The sequence below is a fragment of the Natrix helvetica genome, assembly GCF_964273705.1.
Source record: "Natrix helvetica genome assembly, chromosome: 1".
Classification (NCBI taxonomy): domain Eukaryota; kingdom Metazoa; phylum Chordata; class Lepidosauria; order Squamata; family Natricidae; genus Natrix; species Natrix helvetica.
In genome coordinates this window covers 186,161,139-186,181,171 of record NC_138548.1, presented here as the reverse complement: position 1 = coordinate 186,181,171, position 20,033 = coordinate 186,161,139, and the positions used below count along the sequence as shown (strand labels likewise).

Here is a 20,033-nt window from a genome sequence, read left to right as displayed (position 1 = left end):
TGGGTTGGGATGGGATGGGGGAGAGAAATGAATTTAGCTTATTTGTAAAAAATGGAATCTGTGATAATTTATGCAATTTCACATTTTATGCCAAAAAGCCAATGCAGTCACGGGCTGCATCAAGATCACAAGAAGTGATAATACCATTTTATATCATGAAGTCACACTTGGAATGCTGCATCCAGTTCTGGTCACCCTAATGCAAAAAAATAATAATGCTGCGACTCTAGGAAATGTGCAGAGAACAACAACAAAGATGATAAATTGTCTGCAGACTACATGGAATAATGAACAGTTGAGGGAGCTAAATATGTCTAACCTAACAAAGAGAAGGTTGGGGAGGGGCAATGATAACTGTCTTCCAGTACTTGAGGGAATATAACAGAGAAGAGGGGATTGGTATTCTCCAAAGCACCAAAGGGCAGGATAAGAAGTAATGGATGGAAGATCATCAAAGAGAGATCCAACTTAAAGCTAAGGATAAATTTCCTGAGAGTGAAAACAATCAATGGAATAACTTGCCTTCTGGAGTTGTGTGTGTTCCATCCCTAGAGGTTTTCAAAAATAGATTGGACAACCATTTGACTAGGATGGAATAAGTTATCTTGCCTTGAGCAGGGAGATGGACTAACACCTCTGAGATCCCTTCCAGCCCTATATTCTATGTTCTGTGCTTCTACCATCATACTCTTTTATTTTAAAAAACCAGGTTACTGACCGTGGTATGACATACAAGTCTATTATATTATATTTTGTCATATATGGTGAGGAAGCAAGCGTAGATTATTGGTTAATATGTAGAATTGGAACCAAGGAGTCACAGAAGCTTTCTCAGTGTTTTGGATCTATCAAGCTCTTTCAACACAATTTACTTCAAAGGATTATTGCTCTGGACATAAAACCATGGGAAATCCCTCTGCAAGTTGCCTTGAATTCTTGAAGAATAGACAAGATATAAATCTATTTAAATCCTCAAAACAGATCAGGCTGTGCTAGAATACTTAACAATTTAGAATATTAAAACAATTACAACAGCTACTGATTTTATTTGTTTCACTTGCTTAAACAATTTTCAAGATAATTTGGAATTAAGTCATCCCACAGAGGAATAAAGTTCAAGAACAGAACCTTTTTATTTCTGAAATATGTTGGAGTAATCATGTTTTATTCTGAGTTGCCATATCCAAGTTGCAAAATTCCAAATTACCCATCCAGCAAAAATTAGAGGTTTTTTTATTTCTTTGTTGTAAGGTAACAGTCATTTCAATTCTTATCACCTGGATATGGTAACCTTAATCTACTGGTGGCTAAAAATGATGTTGATGATTGCTGCCATATTGGCAGTACAAATCCAGTTTGGGAAAACTGCTAGCATAAAGCTCCAAAGAAGATAAAATGTTTGGTGCAAAGATATTAATTGAAATTAGGATTTACAGAATAAACAAAAATCTCATTTAGGAATGGAATTTCTTCATTGCTGGGAGATGGTTTCTTCTATGCTGCAGTGCTGCTATTCAACCATCTATAGTGAAACAGGCTTTTACAGTCCAGTTTTCCGGAATACTGGAGAGCTTCAGTGAAGAGTTTTGCTACCTAAAACCATAAAATCCACGAAGAGTACAAATGTTTAACAAAACAAATTAATGAGAATTAGGCAAATTCCATCTCAGTTTCATTTATAAATTATTTTCAGCAGATTTTTCCATTAAAAGAATCTATTGTATGGCTGATGCAAAAGATAATTATTTTGGTGTTCAATTTATACAATAATCATTATGGCTGAGGAGTGGGAGAGGGGGTGGTGAAAGGAGGAAGGACTGATTTGCTGCATTTATTAAAACTAATTCATTTGAAAGGTTTAAATACAGTCTCCTTTGAGCTTAGCTGAATGCTTAATGATTTCTATATAGTTCTTCCAGGCACAGTATGGAAGTGATTTCCCATTACTGTTTTCTTGGATGGTTATGCTCCCCCATCTATTCCTTCTCTAGCCTGCTCTCCTGGTATACCCTGATTCTACTTAAATTCTAAGCTCAGACACAGTGGGCCAGAGATGCCACCTGCTAAGAACTGAGAGACTTACTTTGGGATAAATCAAGCAAACAAAAGATCCAGTCTTCCCCCCACTCACAAAGGTTCAAATTGAACACAAAATGGGAAACACATATATAATATAATAAAATATATGAGATAAAGCAATTATTGAGAATTTGCTATATACTGTATCCATTCTACCTTAATGTCAGCCTTGCTAGATAGTCTAGACATGAAACTCACCCAGATGAACTAATTCTACATTATTTTGAGGTTACATCAATAGAAACCTGAAATTCTGAAAATATATTTCTCCCCCTGTTGTCTTTATAGCTCAAGAAACTAGGGAGGGTCCCTTCTGAGCTGTTTCCCATGTCTGTATTCCTTTTGTGGGCTAATCTGTCTCTTATCCAACCATTGCCTTGGCTCTGCCTCTTTCCTTGTCTCCTAAGTTCATTCCCGCATACCATTACATCAGGGGTGGGTTGCTGCTAGTTCGCTTTGTGCACACTTTGTGCACGCATGAGCAGTTGACTATAATTTTTTTCTGTGCATGCGCAGAACATAAAAAAATTATTAAAAAACACTGGGGAAATGGTGTTTGGGGGTGTGGCTGGCTGGCCTGGGCCACTGCCGGTTCTGTGACCCAGGCCAAAATACCACTACCAGTTCGCCCGAACCGGTGCGAACTTGTAGCAACCCACCTCTGCATTACATTAAACTATGGATCATGTTTCTATATATGTCAATAATGTGTAACCTGAAATTCCAGAATCTAGCCTGTGAGCAAAAGCAAAAAGGGGATAGTAATTCTGAAGAGTAGTTATGTTTACTGCTGTGCTGTAGTGATGTGCATAGAATTTTCTTTTCCTATTACTGTGATAAGAGCTGAGAGCCCATGTGCTGCAAGGGTTAAGATACTGGATTAGGTCCAGGGAAATCCTGATCTAATTCTGCTTGCAGCCATGAAAGCTCATTGGGACAATCACTCTTTCAGACATCACAGAATTATTGTGGGGAGAAACTGAATGACATGGAGCTATGTATATTTCCATGAACTGCGGGAGAAAAGGGGCTATAAGTCTAAATAAATAAGTAAATGTTGCAAAAGTCAATTAAAATCTTCTGCCCAAACTTGGTCCTCAAAAAAAAGTATTCAAAGTTTGCCTGTGATTTCATTCATAAAGAAAAGTGTTCATAGTTGGTTGTTTTTCTTTCTCTTTTCTCTATAATTTCCTTCTACATTTCAAATAAGCATATAAATTACATTTTTGTTTGTAGGCTTTGTTTTCTCTGGCTCAAGTTAAACTATGAGATGGATAAGAAACAAAATGTTTTTCAAGGAAAGAAGAAATATGGAAAGATATAATTGGTATTGTGAAAACTAGTTTGTTTTCTGTTTTCATTTTCAAATCACATACCTTTAATTTCTTCAGTTTCTTTTTACTAATTTTCCTTTTCTGAATTTTGCATTCTGTTGCTTACCCAGAAACAGTGTGGTGTAATAGGTATATGGGTATGTATACATGTATGTATGTTTTTATGTGTGTATGTGGAATTCCCAACCTCTTTGCCTCTTCCTTCCACAAAAAAGAAACATATTAGGTCTTTACTACCTAAGGATTGTGTGCTAGTTCAAAGCATGTAAAGAGATTTTCAATATCAACTGAGTTCAGCAGATGCGCATAAGATTAATTTAGCCAATGAATTTAGTGGAACTCAAATAATCTTTCTTTTTGCAATACAGATGAACTGAATAATCTCTTTTACCTATTTTTGCCCTTGAATAGTCTACTTCCACATTGGAGAAATATTTATTCCTGCATTCTCCATGCCTATCATGTTAGTCACCAAAAGGACAAGGGACCACTAGGATGGCAGTTCAGAATTAGTTTTCTTTCATCTTTATACTGCCATCTAGCAGTTTTATAGATCTTTGCAGCCATGGTATCAGAGTTATCTTTTCTGCCCACTCAGCCAGTTTTCATCATTCTGGCAGGCCTCCTGGAGTAAAATTGAAGAGAGTTATATTTTCTCCTTCTTTTGAGCAGAAAACAAGGAGACATGTAAACCATCAGGCCATTTAGTGAGTTAATTCTTCTTTTCTCCTTTTGTATTGAGAAGGTTTGTATTATTCTAGCATAGTGGTGTGGTTCTAGTTACTAGAGTCTAAAATGTGTACAGTATTTTGTTTTTAATCCATATTGATCCATCTGCCATCATTGCAGCCTATAATCAAAATTGAAAGTTAACTTCCTAATTTTTAATAGGATCTATAATAGGAATTATGGCTGAGTAATAAGGCAGCTTCATCCCATCAAAACATTCAGGTTCATTTGACAAATAATGTGCACAGCTAGCAATTTACTTCATTTCTTCTTTGTGGGGAGCGAAGCAAAACACAGATTGCATCACCATTATTATTATTATTATTATTATTATTATTATTATTATTATTATTATTATTATTATTATTATTATTATTATTATTAACAACTTTATTCATTAAACATGAAACGCAGCCAACTGAGCATTCAAAAAATGCATTACAAATACCAGTGACTGGTGCTAATAGTTGATACTGTTTGCTGCCAGAGTCCGAGGTATCAACCAAGTACCTTCTTAAAATATAAGATTATTATTATTATTATTATTATTATTATTATTATTATTATTATTATTATTATTATTATTGTTGTTGTTGTTATTATTATTAGTAGTAGTGGTAGTAGTAGTATTAGTAGTATTAGTATTAGTATTATTTGCATATTCCTTTTGGTTAGCTGAAAAATGAGCACAAGCTGATAGGATTCAAGAAAAGGGGAGTGGGCGAAAAGGATTGGCAGCCCATTTCAAATTGCTTGGGGAGATTTGAGTGTAAAAAGTGTGGCATGTGGAAATGCCCATGTTGTCCTTTCCTTTTCTAAGTAATGATAGCAAAAGCGACACTGGCAAGAGGCAGAGAGAGGAGAGGGAGGAATGTTCTTCTTTTTCTTTTTCTCTCTGAAATGCTGATGAGCTGTGCACTGCCTAGAGGACAAACACTGAGGGGATAGAGAGGTAAAGTGCTCTCACAGACAACAGGAACATAGGAATGAAGAAAGGGGAAGAGAGCAATAACTTTGCTCCCCTACTACTATTGTGTGCCTTCACATACATTCTCTTGTTCTAATTATATCAGCAATTTTGTTAAATAGGCTGCTGTCATTAGGTCTGTATTGCAGCTAAGGAATAAGCTTGGGGAAGAGAAGGTTTTGCCTAAGGCTATCCAACAGAGACATGCACCAGAAATCTCTGGATCAGATTTCAATCTCTTTGCCGTGTATTAGCTCTTATGGATAGGAGTTTTCTGAAAATCAGCAGCCTGCTCTCTGTTAAATAAAAATGGTTTTAAAACTAATGGTGACAAGATAGTGAAATACAATACAGAGAAGGAGGAGGAGGAGGAGGGGAAGGGGATTACTCAATAGGATGCAATAACAGATTCAATGGGACTATGAGAAATACCTGTAAATTAGTAAGGAGAGAGATTCCACCATCAACAGCTGCTCTACGGATTAGGTAATTATCCTGCACAAACTTGGTGTTGTTGTTGGGAAGGTTAATTACCAAGTCTATGCTCCCATCCTTTATGAGCCTAAAAGAAAGCATATATGAGATTAAGAACTCAAATAAAGATATCTCCAGTAAATCAAATGCATTTTTTAGAATTCCATCAATACAGGTCTTTGTACTCAGTTGGTAATTTTTTCAACTCTAAAGCTAGATCCAAAGGCATTAAAGCACCTTGAAACTGACTGCTTATAGTCCAACTCAAGATGTTCCAATTTAAAAGCAAACAGTGTGAGACATAAGCACAGCAGTAGAGACGTGTCAAACTTATTAAGCCATATTCAGCTCCATAAGAACTGTGCTTTAGCTGTAACCATTACAGACACAACAGCATCTTAATTTAAACTAATCTGGGATGATAGATCCATCAGAATGGCAGGGAAGAGAAAAAGTTGTGGCTTCTGCAGAGTTAATTGGATTCAGAGTTCCATGCTCTGGAGAGTCTGGAATCCACCTAAGTTTACTAAGGAAGATAATAATTGGTAATATTTCAGAATGCTCAATAGTTACTATTTGATACCAAGTAGGTGTGGGCAGATCAGATAATGCAAGCCCAGTTTTGTTGACCCCATTTCTCTGATTAAGAATTCTTTAAAAAAAGTCAAAAGCTTACAAGTCATTTTCTCTCACTGCTGGTTCTAATGAAAGTTTTGCTCAACTGTGAATATTTCAAGTTTGTTGGATCTCTTACTGTTTGACTGGAGGAAGTATGGGTTCCGAGTTCTCCTTCGAAGGCCAGGCAACTGGAGAAGCAGGTATGTCATTACTATTGAGCCATGCTGAAGTTTCTGGTGTAGCATAAAGCTGCAGAAAGAGATTTATGTACATACATGCATGAGTGTGTATATGCTGTGTAATGATAAGGGGGGGGGAGGTTTCATTTAACTATCAGTGGTAGTGTAGGAGATTGAGCAACTGAAAATCAATGACAAGCTTCCTGTTGAGTTTTAATGACAACTGCCTGAGTGGGTGTGAATCAGTTGCTGCCTTTTAAAAAAGAGATATTGTAATATGGTTTGGGATGTCATAGACCCCACCCATTTAACATAATTTATATCTCCTCCAGATAGAAACTGGATGACAAGATATGGGAATAATAATAAACCAGGAAAAATCCAAAGTACTAAGATTCAGCAATGATGAAGCATTCCTTTTTTACTGATTTAGTAACAAAGTATTGCTTTATTACTTCTACTATTGGAAGTCTGATATTTGGATATTATAAAAAGATGCTATCATTGAATTAGTATCTTTTAGAACGGCGGCCCCCAACCTTTTGGACACCAAGGACCAGTTCTGTGAAGAGAAGTTTTTCCTCAGAGCGGAGGAGGTGTGTGCTGCCTGCATCCTGCAAATGGGGCTTTGCTTGTTTACATGGCCCAGTTTCTGGCATGCTGTGGACTGGTGCCAGTCCACGGACTTTGGGAAGATTGCTGTTCTCCCACTTGGAAATGTTTATACAGAAAGATGAATCTTCTCCTAGCCAAAGGACCTGAAACTTTTAAAACTACCCATTTACTCCTTGTTACATATGAAATAGACAGTTCTACATATTACGTGTATTTTGGCTATTCATGTGGTTTGGTACTAATGTAAAGCAATGTAAAAAGTCAGCTGTCCCACAAAAGGTTCAGTTACAAGTTTAACAAGTACACACTATCAGAATAGTAGAAATGTGTAAGCAGAAAGCATTTCATGCTGTTTGGCAGAGTTCACTGGAAGACTTCATGGATAGTTTTTGTTCCAGGATCTGGCAGGAAGCCAAGTGATAAAGGTTATCTGTATCCATGCTGTATCTTCTCTAACAGGGTCATCCAATAAGAGAGAAAGGATCTGAGTATCTACAGCTGTTGTCAAAAAGCTTTAAATCACATAGTCTTTTCAGGTGAGACAGTAAAGTAAGGAACAAACTGAGGGCTCTGCCATTTGCCACGTTCCTCCTTGTACCAAGGGTGATATGAATGGACATTTTCCACTCAGAAAGCTACTGCCTACAAAAAGAGGGTGATGCAGTGGGGAATAACTATTGTATTTGTCCCCACTTCTCATCTGTGCTGTTTACATGTTTAAGCTGTGCAGCTTAAATGCCAAAAAATATTTGTGGACCTTTTCTCACTTATGTCTCTAGCAACAAAACCACCTTAGCTGTGATGGTGCTATTCTCTTAAGAGGCTAACAGTGGGACTTTAATGGTATGGCCAAGTTGAAGCACTTCATTCACTGTACATGCTATTGACAGCCGGTTTGGTGACCCCTGAGAGAAGGGTCAGCCTCAGTCTATTGGCCACTTCAGGATAGTGCATCATTTATTTCTTACTGCCACCTAAGAGTGTGGGTTTTGAAAAAGCAGCACTCTCTCTAAGCAGGAGACTGACTTTTTAAAAATCTAAACCTCCAGAAATCCATGAACAGGCATGCAGGCGTTCAGTGGAGATCCCTGGTTTGGAAAGAGCCACTTGTCAAAACTTGCTATCCTCCCAGCCTGTCTTCTTGCATCACTGTTGTGATTGTTGGATGGATTCCCACCAGCAGTTGACTTTCTGAAAAAGTTGGATTGGAAAGCTGATCACTTTGCTTAACAAGATGGGAAACAAAACACAACCAACTTGTGAGCTGAAGCAGGCAATAAATTCAGGTCAAGGATTGACAGTGGGGAGAGAAACTTTTATGCCATTATATAGTTTTTATTCCCATGTGGATATCAGTTTAACTCAGAGGTGATCAGAAAGCTTACGTTATTCCATTTATAGGGTAAAAGGAATATAATCTAAAGATGAGAAATAGATAGTGTAGTGTTCCTTATGCCTATGGAACCAAGATCTATATGTCAGCACTGAACAAGTGGACTTTGAAGAGCCAAATCAGGATTTTGTGTTTTACAAAACAGCTTGCAAGTAACTTTGTCACATGTCGTTTCAGCCTTTGCCAGCTGGCAGTATAATAGCTGATACAACAGACTCTTATTTAAAGGTGAAAAGGAAGTATTGATTGGTGTCAGAAAAGGACTTAGCCACTGGGCACTTCAGTGTTCACAGCGCTCTATTATTGCTTTCAAAAATAAATGGCAGAAGGGCTAATTTTGCAGTCTAGCCAATATAGTTTTTCTTGCTCTTAATAAAAATGAAATCATGATAAATACGTATTATAAGACCTGAAGTTCCACAAAATTGATATTTCCTATGCTTTCCCACACAGAACAGTTTTTTCCCTTCCTCTACTTGCAGTTTGCATGCTTCTAAACACATGTAGAACATCTGCTATAGAAGAAACATGTTTAGCCCATGAGTGGGGAGATTTGGATATCACCAAAATCAGGAAGGCCTAGTTAAACCAGATGTTTGAAGCTGTTCACAGAATAAACCCAAAATTTGTTCATTCTCACTTGCCCGTGTGCCTTATTGTTACTCAAAGTTTCCAGTTCCTATTCTGTATTTCACCTATACTCATGGAAATTTACATGAAGAGATGAGGGAGAAGAGGAAGATCATTCTGGATAATCCTTTAGCTAAGAAGTATAGCCTTTCCTGAATTTTCATACAACAAATAACCTACCTTAAAACCTTGATTATGCAGCTGCTCTGCTTCATAAAGAAATTTTGGACGGAAGGAATGCTGAAAGAAAAACAAGAATCAGCTAAACAGAACATTTTTGTTCCACAATGTTTGCAGTGAGGATCATTCGCAATATACAGGAAATCTCTGCTTTTACCACAGGGTACACAGTGAAGCTCTGTGTTAGTCTTTGACATCTACCTTTTCTTAAAAGTGAACGTCACAGAAAGATATACAATACATGAGCTTTATTGTAATGGCAAGTTATTTTAGATTAATAAGATACAAAAGTACTGTCTGCAATTGAAGTCCATGTCTCACCAATATGCTGGGTTCCCCAGAGTCTTAATATAACACTATGCCTTTCAGAGCCTTATAACTAGGGAGTATGGATTACTAGACAACAGAACATTGCTTGATCACTTTTTTCAGGAAAGTTCATAAATCTTTATCCGGTCCAGCACCCATTGACCCCTGGAACTTGAGGAAAAGAAGAAGAGAAGAGAAAAACCAGGCAGAAGGGAAAGAACGGAGACTACATCATGTGAAAGCTCAAATTTAATTTTAAATATTTAGTAGAAACTGACAAAAGTATAGGTCTCTCTCCTTTATAGTAACAGCTAGAACTTTTTAAAAGTTAGAGCCTAAAGTGGCTAAAAATGAACTATACTTTATCCTGGAAGTGCCAAATGAAGCAAGCTGTGTAACAGGAATATGCAGGTTAGAAACCCCAAAACATACTGTTTCTGAGGAGGACAGCCTAGGCAGCCTCATTTTAGCATAGAAATGTTCATAACCATGTACCATTGTGATGTTTTATCACATGAGATGGTCTCTCTACATCATGTCCTACTTTATGTACCTATTAACTCCAATTTCCCCAAGAGGCCACTTCTGTTAACTATTGTTATTTGCACTGGTGAAGGGAACAGAATTAAACTGGTGTTGAAAAATGGCTGGTGAAAAAATGAGGATGCAGTGGTGCAAATATAAAGGGTTAGAGCTAGGAGGCACCTAGGACCTCCTCTGTAATAATGATGGCTATCAGTTTAACTAGAAATACAAAGTTGTCATTTATTATTATTGTTGTTGTTGTTGTTGTCATCCTCAACATCCAGATTATTTTTATTAAGTGAATTAATTCTGTTGTTTAGCAAGACCTTTCTACTACTGTTCAGATCTTCATTCATATCAAAGGCAGCTGATTTTCAAATTAAAAGCATTCCACTGCTGCCTGAGTTTTAACAAAGATTCAGGATTTCTGGATTTGCTTTTCTTGGTACAGGTTTACACTGAGAAACCCTAACAAATATAGCAAGGAATTTGTGAGGGAAAATGAGCCAATTGTAGTTTGAAGTGTCATTCCTTGAGAAGACATTTCTGCTCTCTAAATGAAGAGGAAAATATAAATATCTAACTTGACAGAGTTGGCATCTTCTCAATTTTCAAATCACTCTGGCTTCTGGTCTGGACTTTCATAATAGAATGATAAGCTTCTATCAAACGTTACTGAACGCTAAAAGAGATTGAGAGAGAGAGAGATTGATAGATAGATAGATAGATAGATAGAGAGAGAGAGAGAGAGAGAGAGAGAGAGAGAGAGAGAGAGAAATTACAGCAGTCATCAAAGCTGTCCTAGATGTCAAGACTGATTGAAAGTATCTGAAGTAGAAATCACTCGCTTCTAAAGAGTAAGTTGCACTAACTTGGTTTAGAACTGCAAGCTACTGGGGTTCTATTTTAAAATGAATATTCTCATTTCTTTCAACTTCCTTTTCATACACTGTATAATTATCCTATGAATAGAGGCTCCTCAGCTGATTCTGGTTTTTATGGAACTATGCCAGTTCAGTTAGTACTAAAAGCAATATAAGCTTTTCCTACTGCATTTGTTAAGACAACTTTAGCTGTAAGTTGAATATGAAATCAAGCAAATTTGAATGAATATATATATATATATATATATATATATATATATATATATATATATATATATATATATATATATATATATATATATATATATATATTCATTCATTCAGAATAATATCACTCAGAATAAATCTGCACAGATTAATCAACAAACTCATCTTTGTGCACTTCCAATTATATTCTATCCTGAAATCATTTAGATTTTTTTTCTCAAGGATTGAAGACTCTAGTTAATTTAATGTTTCATAGCTGCATCTCCTTCAGCCTCATATTTCTTTTTCTAAAATCAGCTGCAAAGGCTGCAGTTTATAGCAGAGGCCTGTTCATTGATGGGAAGGTGGCTAACCTAACCCTTTCGTCCCGCACCACAAATTCAGTCTCTTTAGAAGTTAGAGATGTCTTTTTAAAATAACTTATTTGGAACCTTATCCCTGTGCCTCTTCTCAATATGGCTCACAATTTGGTGTGTGTTTTTTTTTAAAAAAATCTGATGCATGCATTATAAAATCTGTTCAGAGCATGTCCCCATATTGTACTATACCCAGAAGCAGATTTAATTCCTGCAGCAATATATCATACCTAGTTTGCCTAACAAAGGATATAACTGACAACGACTGTCCAGACATTCAACTACATACTGTCTGGCATTGGGCAGAAGATTTTACTATATAATCTTAAAAGTCTCTTCCAGGATTTACCGTACATTTTCTATGTGCGAAGTGAGTCAGGAACAGATCATAATTCATCAAGGTTTAAAGATAAAACATTTCCTGCATGTTGTAAACATGTAACATTTTACCACAGGGATACTACTGCTGCATGTCTTCAATAAACCTTACTAAATAGTCTACTTAAGAAAGATAATAAAACAGCTAGTCAACTTGCATGTTTTTCTTAAATGTCAGGTTTTCCTCACCTTTCTTTATCTAAACCAGCGTTCTCCAAAGTAGTCAATATGGACCCCCAAGGATCAATGGGATTATCCAAGGGTTGTTATCGTTATTTGTAGTATTGTTAGTTAAAATAACATTTACTAAATTATTTTCATATAATAAATGTTTGGAGGGTCAATGAACAATCTGAAACTTCATAAAGGAGTTTATGCGCTGAAAAGTTGGGGGAACCCTGATCTAAACTCAAGGACCTAAAGGTGGCATAATGATTAGAATGGAGTATTGCAGGCAAATTCTGCCCACAGCCTAGAGTTCGATCCTGATGGGGCTGATGGGGTTACTTAGCCTTCCATCCTTCCAAGGTCAGTAAAATGAAGACTCAGATTGTTGGGAGCAATATGCTGACATTATAAATTGCCCAGAGAATGCTATCTTATCTCCCATGTACTATTATGTCACTTCATATTTGATGCAGTAAAACAAAATCTGCCTTCATTTCTGCTCCCTGCAAATCTTGGGCTCACCTTGCTTTTGTGTAAAGTATACAAGGGGACCTCCTTGACCTGCCCTATATTCCTAATTATTTTGCGTTTAGATATATTCAAAAATATTTGAAGGGAAACCAAATATTCCTCAACATAAAAGAGTCAAGTGGGAAGGATATTCCATTGCCCACTGTAATGAAAGTAAACACAGTAATGGCTAATCGTATTACAAAACCAACCTACCCAACCTACATCTATCATTCCTGCTTCAGTCATTCCCATTTATCAGCCATAAAAGTCATTGTTTTTATTATTATTATCCCTATTTATTTATTTATTTAAATTTATTAACTGCCTAATTCTAAAGGATTCTGCTCAGTCTATTTGCAGGCTATTAAACTTAAGCAATCTGAATTCTTTGGTTTATTTTATATTCATTATTAGCAGAATTCTATCTAACAAGTTATACCATCTACCTAAGTTATACATTTGTTTTACTGACCTATCCATTTTTATTCTAAAATATGCTTGAGCGTCTGCTTTTTTAAGAAAAATCAAATTTCACCTGCCTTAAAATTGGATTCATTTTTAATTTCCTGAAGCGTCTGGAGTACAAGCAGTTAAATGAAGAAAAACTAAAAAAGCAAGTTAATAATGTAGTTGATTTCACACCCTGACACTTATTTCTACTTCCCATGACCTTAGGACATTTCTAGACAGACCTATACTTTCATCATGCAGAGTGGATGCAATGCTCATTAATCATCACTAGGGGATTAGCCAAAAGGGCAAGCAATTTGACTGGGCATCCTCTATCAACAGGTCAAGCATAGCACCTTCATAATGACTTATAGACCACTATTATTTGGGCAGTAGCATCTGCTCTGTGGAGCATACTGGAATATATGGCAGAACTCAACAGCTGGAGCAACAGAGCTTATAGTGATAAGAATTGCTTCTAGCCCATTTGTAAAATATTGAATGACCCCAAAGTGAACAGCAGGGACTAACATAATGAACTATTTTGCTTAAGAGAAATATCTGATCGTATCAAGGTTGGGTGAAATATAATTCATTTAAAGGATGAATTAATTGCCAAGCAAACTTCCTGAGCTCATTCTCTCAGGGTTGGGAATGACTTTTAAACCTGTTTAAAGTTATAAGGCATGCACAGGCATTTTTATTAGTGATTGGCTAGTTGAACCCACTTTTTAATCCCTTCAGTCACCTGTTTCTCAGAGAAGTAAATAAATGGAAAGGATTTACTTATTGGACTAGAACTTATAGACAAATTTGAGAAGACATTTGACCCTATTGTTTGCTTGTTTTTGCTCTTCTCTCAGGACAGTTTCCTGTTGCTAAATGTTAGGGGCCTAATTCTCACATCCTTTCTTGCTGTCTACAATAATCATTCAAGATTGGGAAGTCAGTATTATTTTTAATTATTTTCTTATTGACTTTATGCGGAGTATAAACTTATTACGAGCACAGCAGGAGGATTGCAAAAGGCCATCAATTGTTTTTATGAGACCCCTAGCATTTTCCAATCTCAGATCCAGTGACTGATCATTTGGAAAACAGACACAGAGGCCTTGAGGAGATTTATTAATGCATCACCCTTCTTCTGTATCTTCTGCAGCTTGTAATTACCCTGAGGCAGTGAAGAAGCATTGCAGGAAGAGAGGGATAGGCAGACTTGTAAAGGGGGGGGGGGGTAGGGTGAGGGAGATTGAGGGTTACTTTTATTTTGCAGAATGAGTATTCTCAGGTTTCATTCAAATATGTGGGTATGTCAAAATAGTCTTAGATAAGATGACATGATGTGTGGGAATATTCAGGAGAGCTATTGCTCTTAATAACACAAATTGTTGGCATCCGCTATGTAACACCAGACTATTTAGTATGCTAAAATAAATAGGATTTGGATTTGTCTGGATAGATAAAACTTCCATTTGAATGAATAATTACAGCTGCACAATGTAGGAGGAAACCTATTAACTCCTATTGTATGAAATAATTGAAATATTAGTTAATAAGTCTACTACATCTTCCCTTTGCTGCAGCAAATACATGTTTTTTCACAGAGATTAAGGCCCCCTCCCCCTATCCATTCCAAGTTAACAAGGATATTATATGCATAAACTCTATTATCTGAACTGTGGGCCCTTACAACATTCTAAGGGTCAACTCTGAACTGTGGGCCCTCTGAACCTAAGCACTTAGAACATTCAAGGAAGTTCTTCTAAGTCAGGGGTGTCCAAACTTGGGAACTTTAAGACTTGTGGACTTCAACTCCCAGAATTCCCCAGCCAGCCAGGCTGGCTGGGGAATTCTGGGAGTTGAAGTTCACAAGTCTTAAAGTTCCCAAGTTTGGACACCCCTGTTCTAAGTGTTCCATATTTTAAGCAGACTGCCCTAAGTCAATTCCTTCACAGTCCATAGATTGGTACATAGCATTTGAATTGTATACTTCTCAGAATTTGATGAAAATAGTTCTTTGTTCAAAAGAGTTACACGGTAAATATAAAAATGACAGGAATATTTCATGGCAAAGCATATTTTAAAAAGTGTTTTTGCATCAATTAAAAATATTGATGATGCAACAAGACACAGCAACAAGAAGAACCAGAAATAAATTGACCTCTCTCTTTTACAATGATAAGTCTTTGCTCTACACTCAAAGCTGCTACAGCTCACCTGGATTCCAAGCAGAATTCCCTTCCGTGGCAACTTAAATCCTGCAGAGAGCATTGCTTTTAGGAAGGCTGAGTGAACATTTTCTCCAAAGCCAGCCACCTGGGCATTGGGGGGGAAACAGAAAAAGAGAGCCAAAAGAGATAAGGAAGATAGTTTGATCAAGGACATTGAAAAAAACACATTTTTAAAGGGGTCAATTTTCCTCTTTTCTCCTATTTGTAGCTTTTGAACCAGCCAGGAAATAGCAGATCAGCAGAGATTAATCTGATATTTTAATTAAGCATTAATGAAGGAATATGGAATATGCTACTTTAAAACAGCACACCATGGAGCAACTTAAATGGAACCATCTATGAATGATGTAGATGCCAAGCACAGCTTCTGGTTCATAAGCATGAATACATTCCACAGAACATTGATACTACTTAATGCTTAAATAACAGTGAGGGTTATAAATGCTTCTCTGGGCCCATAAATGAATGATATTGCCTGCCATAAGAATGCAGAATTGCTTAGGGAGTATAGACGTTTCTTGATTATTTGAGAAGCTGTTTTAGCTCAACACAACACACAAAAAGTATAGGTAGAAAGCAAAGGAATGAGAAGCATTTTGCATATAGCTTAATATATTGGATTTAAAGGATTAGTGGCTGAGAATTTAAACAATGACCCAACTCTCAGAAAATAAAAGATGTAATTCGGACAAGTAATAAAAAAAAATAGCAAGGTTAGTGCCTAGTGTCAGCTTTTGAGCATTTTGATAAATTGATTGCTAAATTAGTCCAATGATATTTAAGTTCCTTTCCAAGTTATATAGTCTATGTGATATATTAGGTTATTCTTCAATTTCTTGGTCAATTATTTGATAGAATTTGAATTTTGCTGCAGGTATTGTTTTGCAATCAACTGATGAAAAGAGAATAACAAATCAATTGCACAGTGATGAAACCAGCAGTAGCACCTGCTAGTGTATCTTTTTTATTAAGGAGTGATTAGAGACATCATTCACTGTTGAACGCTGAGCATTAATGCTTTAGAGAATACATTATATTGTAAAAATATGCAAACATTTCACAAATCATGGCTATGTCTTCAATTTAGGTAGTCTATCAATAGTATTTCACAGATTTTCTTTCCAAAATAGTGAGGCATCCTACGCTATCTTCATAGTTTCAGTGCCTTAGGAAGAAAAAGAAGTAGGCATATAGGTTTCCTTTGTAATAAGATATTATTAAAGCAGTGGAATGGAGCTAGACAAATAAAAGAAGTACCAAACTCTAAGTAATATTCTAAATGGAACAAAACAAAAGCTTTACTAATGGAACTGTTTTGGCTTGCAAAATTTTACATCAAATTGCTCTTCTACTTCTCCCTTGAATATATCAGGTTCATGTATTACACTAATCTATAAACCACACTTTATAAATCATGATAGTTAAGGAGATATAATATGCTAAATCAAACCCAGAAAAAATAATCTTGAATATAATGGGCCCCAATAATTAAGTTTTATGCAACTTTCAAAATAGAAATGATCAAGCTTGTATATTAAATATTGAGAAGGGGAAAGGAAACATTATCTCGAAGGTTTAAGCTGCTGCTATTGGCACTTATAAGTGGTTGGAAGTTCCTATTTAAATCTAAGCTCATTCTGTTTCTATAGCTATTCATATCCATGCATTTAAAATGCATTTGTAGAATAAAGTGACTGTTTTACCAGTGGAGAGTTATTACCTTCTATTCACTGGCAAGAAAGACCTTCACAATTTTCCTGTTTTATGGCAATTGTGAATATGGATCTTTCTAACTCATAAAAGTTAATAATCTCTCCTTTATCACTAAAATATTCTTTCTCACTATCTAACATTTAGAAAAATAATCTTCATCCCCCGGCTAAAATATTATTCCTTTTTTCTTTTGTTTCTGATGAAATCAAGCCCCTTCAAAAAGTTAGAAGGACAATAAGCTTTTCTTTCTCCATTAACTAGCCTCAAAGCAAAATTTGCTGCAGTTGTGACTCTGAGTTCAATTTCAGCAGCAGAGTGATAATGATAATAAAATTCTTGAACAATATAGGACATGTTCTAGTATTAGCTATACAATATTAAAATTTCATGTGGCCTTTATATGTGAAAAATGGACATTGTAAATCAATCAAGGTCACTATAATTATATTGCAATCCTAAAGTACATTTTTGGAACTAATTTATTATTGAATAGAACTGTGTTTATCACCTATTTGAAGCACCTGGGCGTAAATGTGTTTAGAATCATAAAGGTCAATATAATGATCTCTTCATTTCAATTTACAGTATACTCTAATATATTTATAACATTTCATCAGTCCTTATTGACTTTAAAACTAATTCCCATATAAATTTAATCACCATATTCACTCAAGCCAAAACTAATCATAGCTATGTTGCAAGAACAGAAAATTCCTGAGTAGGAAATATAAACTGTGCCCATTTCTGAGATCATACACATAATACAGACGCACAGGTGTATGTCAATATGAGGTTCAGGTAATTTTTCTCTTTGAAGAATGTTTACTAAAATGATAAGGGTAGAATTATGCAAATTCTTCTTTCTGATTCAGTATATATTCTTGCATATCAGTCAGATGCATCACTTTATATTGATGCTGTGTAGCTCAATCATAATAGTGCTGGAAGGAACCTTGGAGGTCTATTGGCATTGTTTTCAATGGTATCCCTTTTGAATACATGTAGACATTCAAATCCCAAAACACAGAATGTTATCATACTTAACCACCATTACCAAGTTAATATTCACATTGTGCACATGCAGTAAGGTTCATTTTTCCCCATTCTCAATTCGGAGTACCTTTCACAAGAACCTAAATATTCAGTCCCTGAATTGGAGAGACTTAAACGAATGAAATATTTGGAACAGCTGTCAAAAAAAGTTTAATAAAAATATTCAGCTCAAATGTTAAACTTTAACATATTCCTAGAGAGATGAAATCCACCATCCACCATTGGGTAGCATGATGAAATATCTACTTTGGGCAATTTTACACCATTTGTAGTCCTAGACTTTAGACAAGTACTGGTATTGTGCTAAGAGTAGACTTCCTGGATCAGGCATATTTGGGGCTATATTTCTGGCTGAAACCAAATTAAATCTGGAATCCTGCTGAGGTTATATATCTTGGATTCTAACAATAGAAAAAATATACATCCATGTAGAATACATGAAGGTTCCCCCCCCCCCAATCCAATATCGTGCATCATGGTTTTAAAAAGAAATCATATATATGTCTCCCAGATTTTGTTAGCCTGATGTTACTTTCACATTCAAGTTCCCCCCACAACAACCCTGAGAGATGAGGTGGGCTAAGAGAAAGTGGCTGGCCCAAGCTGGCTTTCATGGCTAACGCAGAACTTAATTCAAGGGTTCTTGCTTTCTAGCCTGGTGTCTTAACCACTAAACCAAACTGACTAAAACCAGTTTGTTTGTTGTTAGAACAAAAATGTTCTAAAGCCTGATGTAGTCTCTGGAACCTGATGTAGACTTTACATCATTGAGACTATATATTCTATGATATCAAGAAATATTTCATAAAATATTATGTCTGTTATTCTGAAATATTTATTGAAACCTGATAATTTTCTGTGTGCTGGGAGTGGAGGGAGGAGAAAAGAGAAACAAAGTTTTTTGTTTCTTTACTACTGTAAAGAGATAGGACTCAAACACTAATGAAGGGGGACATCCAGTGGTCAAACAAGTTACGTTCTACCAGATAAATTTGATATTTTTTATGTGAAAGGCTGTTTTCAGATAATAAAAAGGTTCTAAATTCTGTTTTTTTTTTTTAACTTCAAAGATTGATTCACTACAAAAACAAAGCAACTTAATAATAAAAATATTACTAATGTAGTGTCATGTAAAAGTGGCCTATTCTCCAAGAATCATTTTCTGGATATTGATTGACCTTTGTGAAAAAACATCATAAAAGTTGATACCTCCCCAGTGGATGCCATTTCACATCGTAGAATAGGGTCAACATCTCTCAAACGGGGCCAGGAGAACATTGGAGCCTAGAAAATGAGAAAGAAATGTGAATTCATTTGCAACATTAATTCTCCAAATATAGTAAACTGTGGCTGCAAGATATAAGTGGACAACATTTTGGTAACCAGAACCTGATTTGACATTTTGGCAGAATAGGAAAGATATTAATAGGCAGGATATTAGTGAAAGATGAAGCTGTACCACACATGTTGGCATAGCCAAAATGTGCTATTTCCTAAAGATCACAAAAAGTGATAGTACCACTCTATACTGCAATAGTGATGCCACACTTGGAATACTGCATTGCTACTATACAAAAGTGCAGAGAAGAGCAACAAAGATGATAAGGGGTCTGAAGGCTAAACCATATGATAAACATCTAAGGTACAGGACGATTAGAGTAACAAAGAGAAGGATTAGGGATGACATGACAGCTTTCTTCCAGTACTTGAGGGGAAGCCACAAAGACAGAGGTTGACTTATTTTCCAAAGCACTGAAGGCAGGGCAAGAAGCGATGGATGGAAGCTGGTTAAAGAGAGATCCAACCTGGAACTAAGGAGAAATTTCCTGATAGTGAGAATAATAAATCAATAGAACAGCTCCCTTCCTGGAATTGTGGGTGTTCCATTGCTGAAGATTTTCACGAAAAGATTGGACATCTATTTGTTCAGATGGTATAAAGTCTCCTGCCTTGGGCAGAGGGTTGGGGGATCTCTGTATTTTATGCATTCTAGTACAATTTAGAATTTGTATTATTTAAAGTTTTGAGTTTTTTTAACCCAGAGGACA

The 20,033-nt window shown here is 36.0% G+C and overlaps 1 protein-coding gene across 4 annotated transcripts in view; it reads right to left on the bottom strand.

Moving 5' to 3' along the window:
- Positions 1–1,100: 1,100 nt before the first annotated feature.
- The window catches only part of CPS1 (carbamoyl-phosphate synthase 1), a 177,952-nt gene continuing 159,019 nt past the window's right edge, over positions 1,101–20,033 (bottom strand). For all 4 annotated transcript variants that reach the window (XM_081937064.1, XM_081937065.1, XM_081937066.1 and 1 more), the window contains exons 33-38: positions 19,195–19,269; positions 15,206–15,304; positions 9,199–9,258; positions 6,338–6,450; positions 5,542–5,671; positions 1,101–1,593 (exon numbers count right to left, since the gene is read on the bottom strand). In XM_081937064.1, the coding sequence (XP_081793190.1) occupies positions 1,495–1,593; positions 5,542–5,671; positions 6,338–6,450; positions 9,199–9,258; positions 15,206–15,304; positions 19,195–19,269 (576 nt within the window). In that variant the 3' untranslated portion in view covers positions 1,101–1,494. The remainder of the gene's footprint in view (positions 1,594–5,541; positions 5,672–6,337; positions 6,451–9,198; positions 9,259–15,205; positions 15,305–19,194; positions 19,270–20,033) is intronic.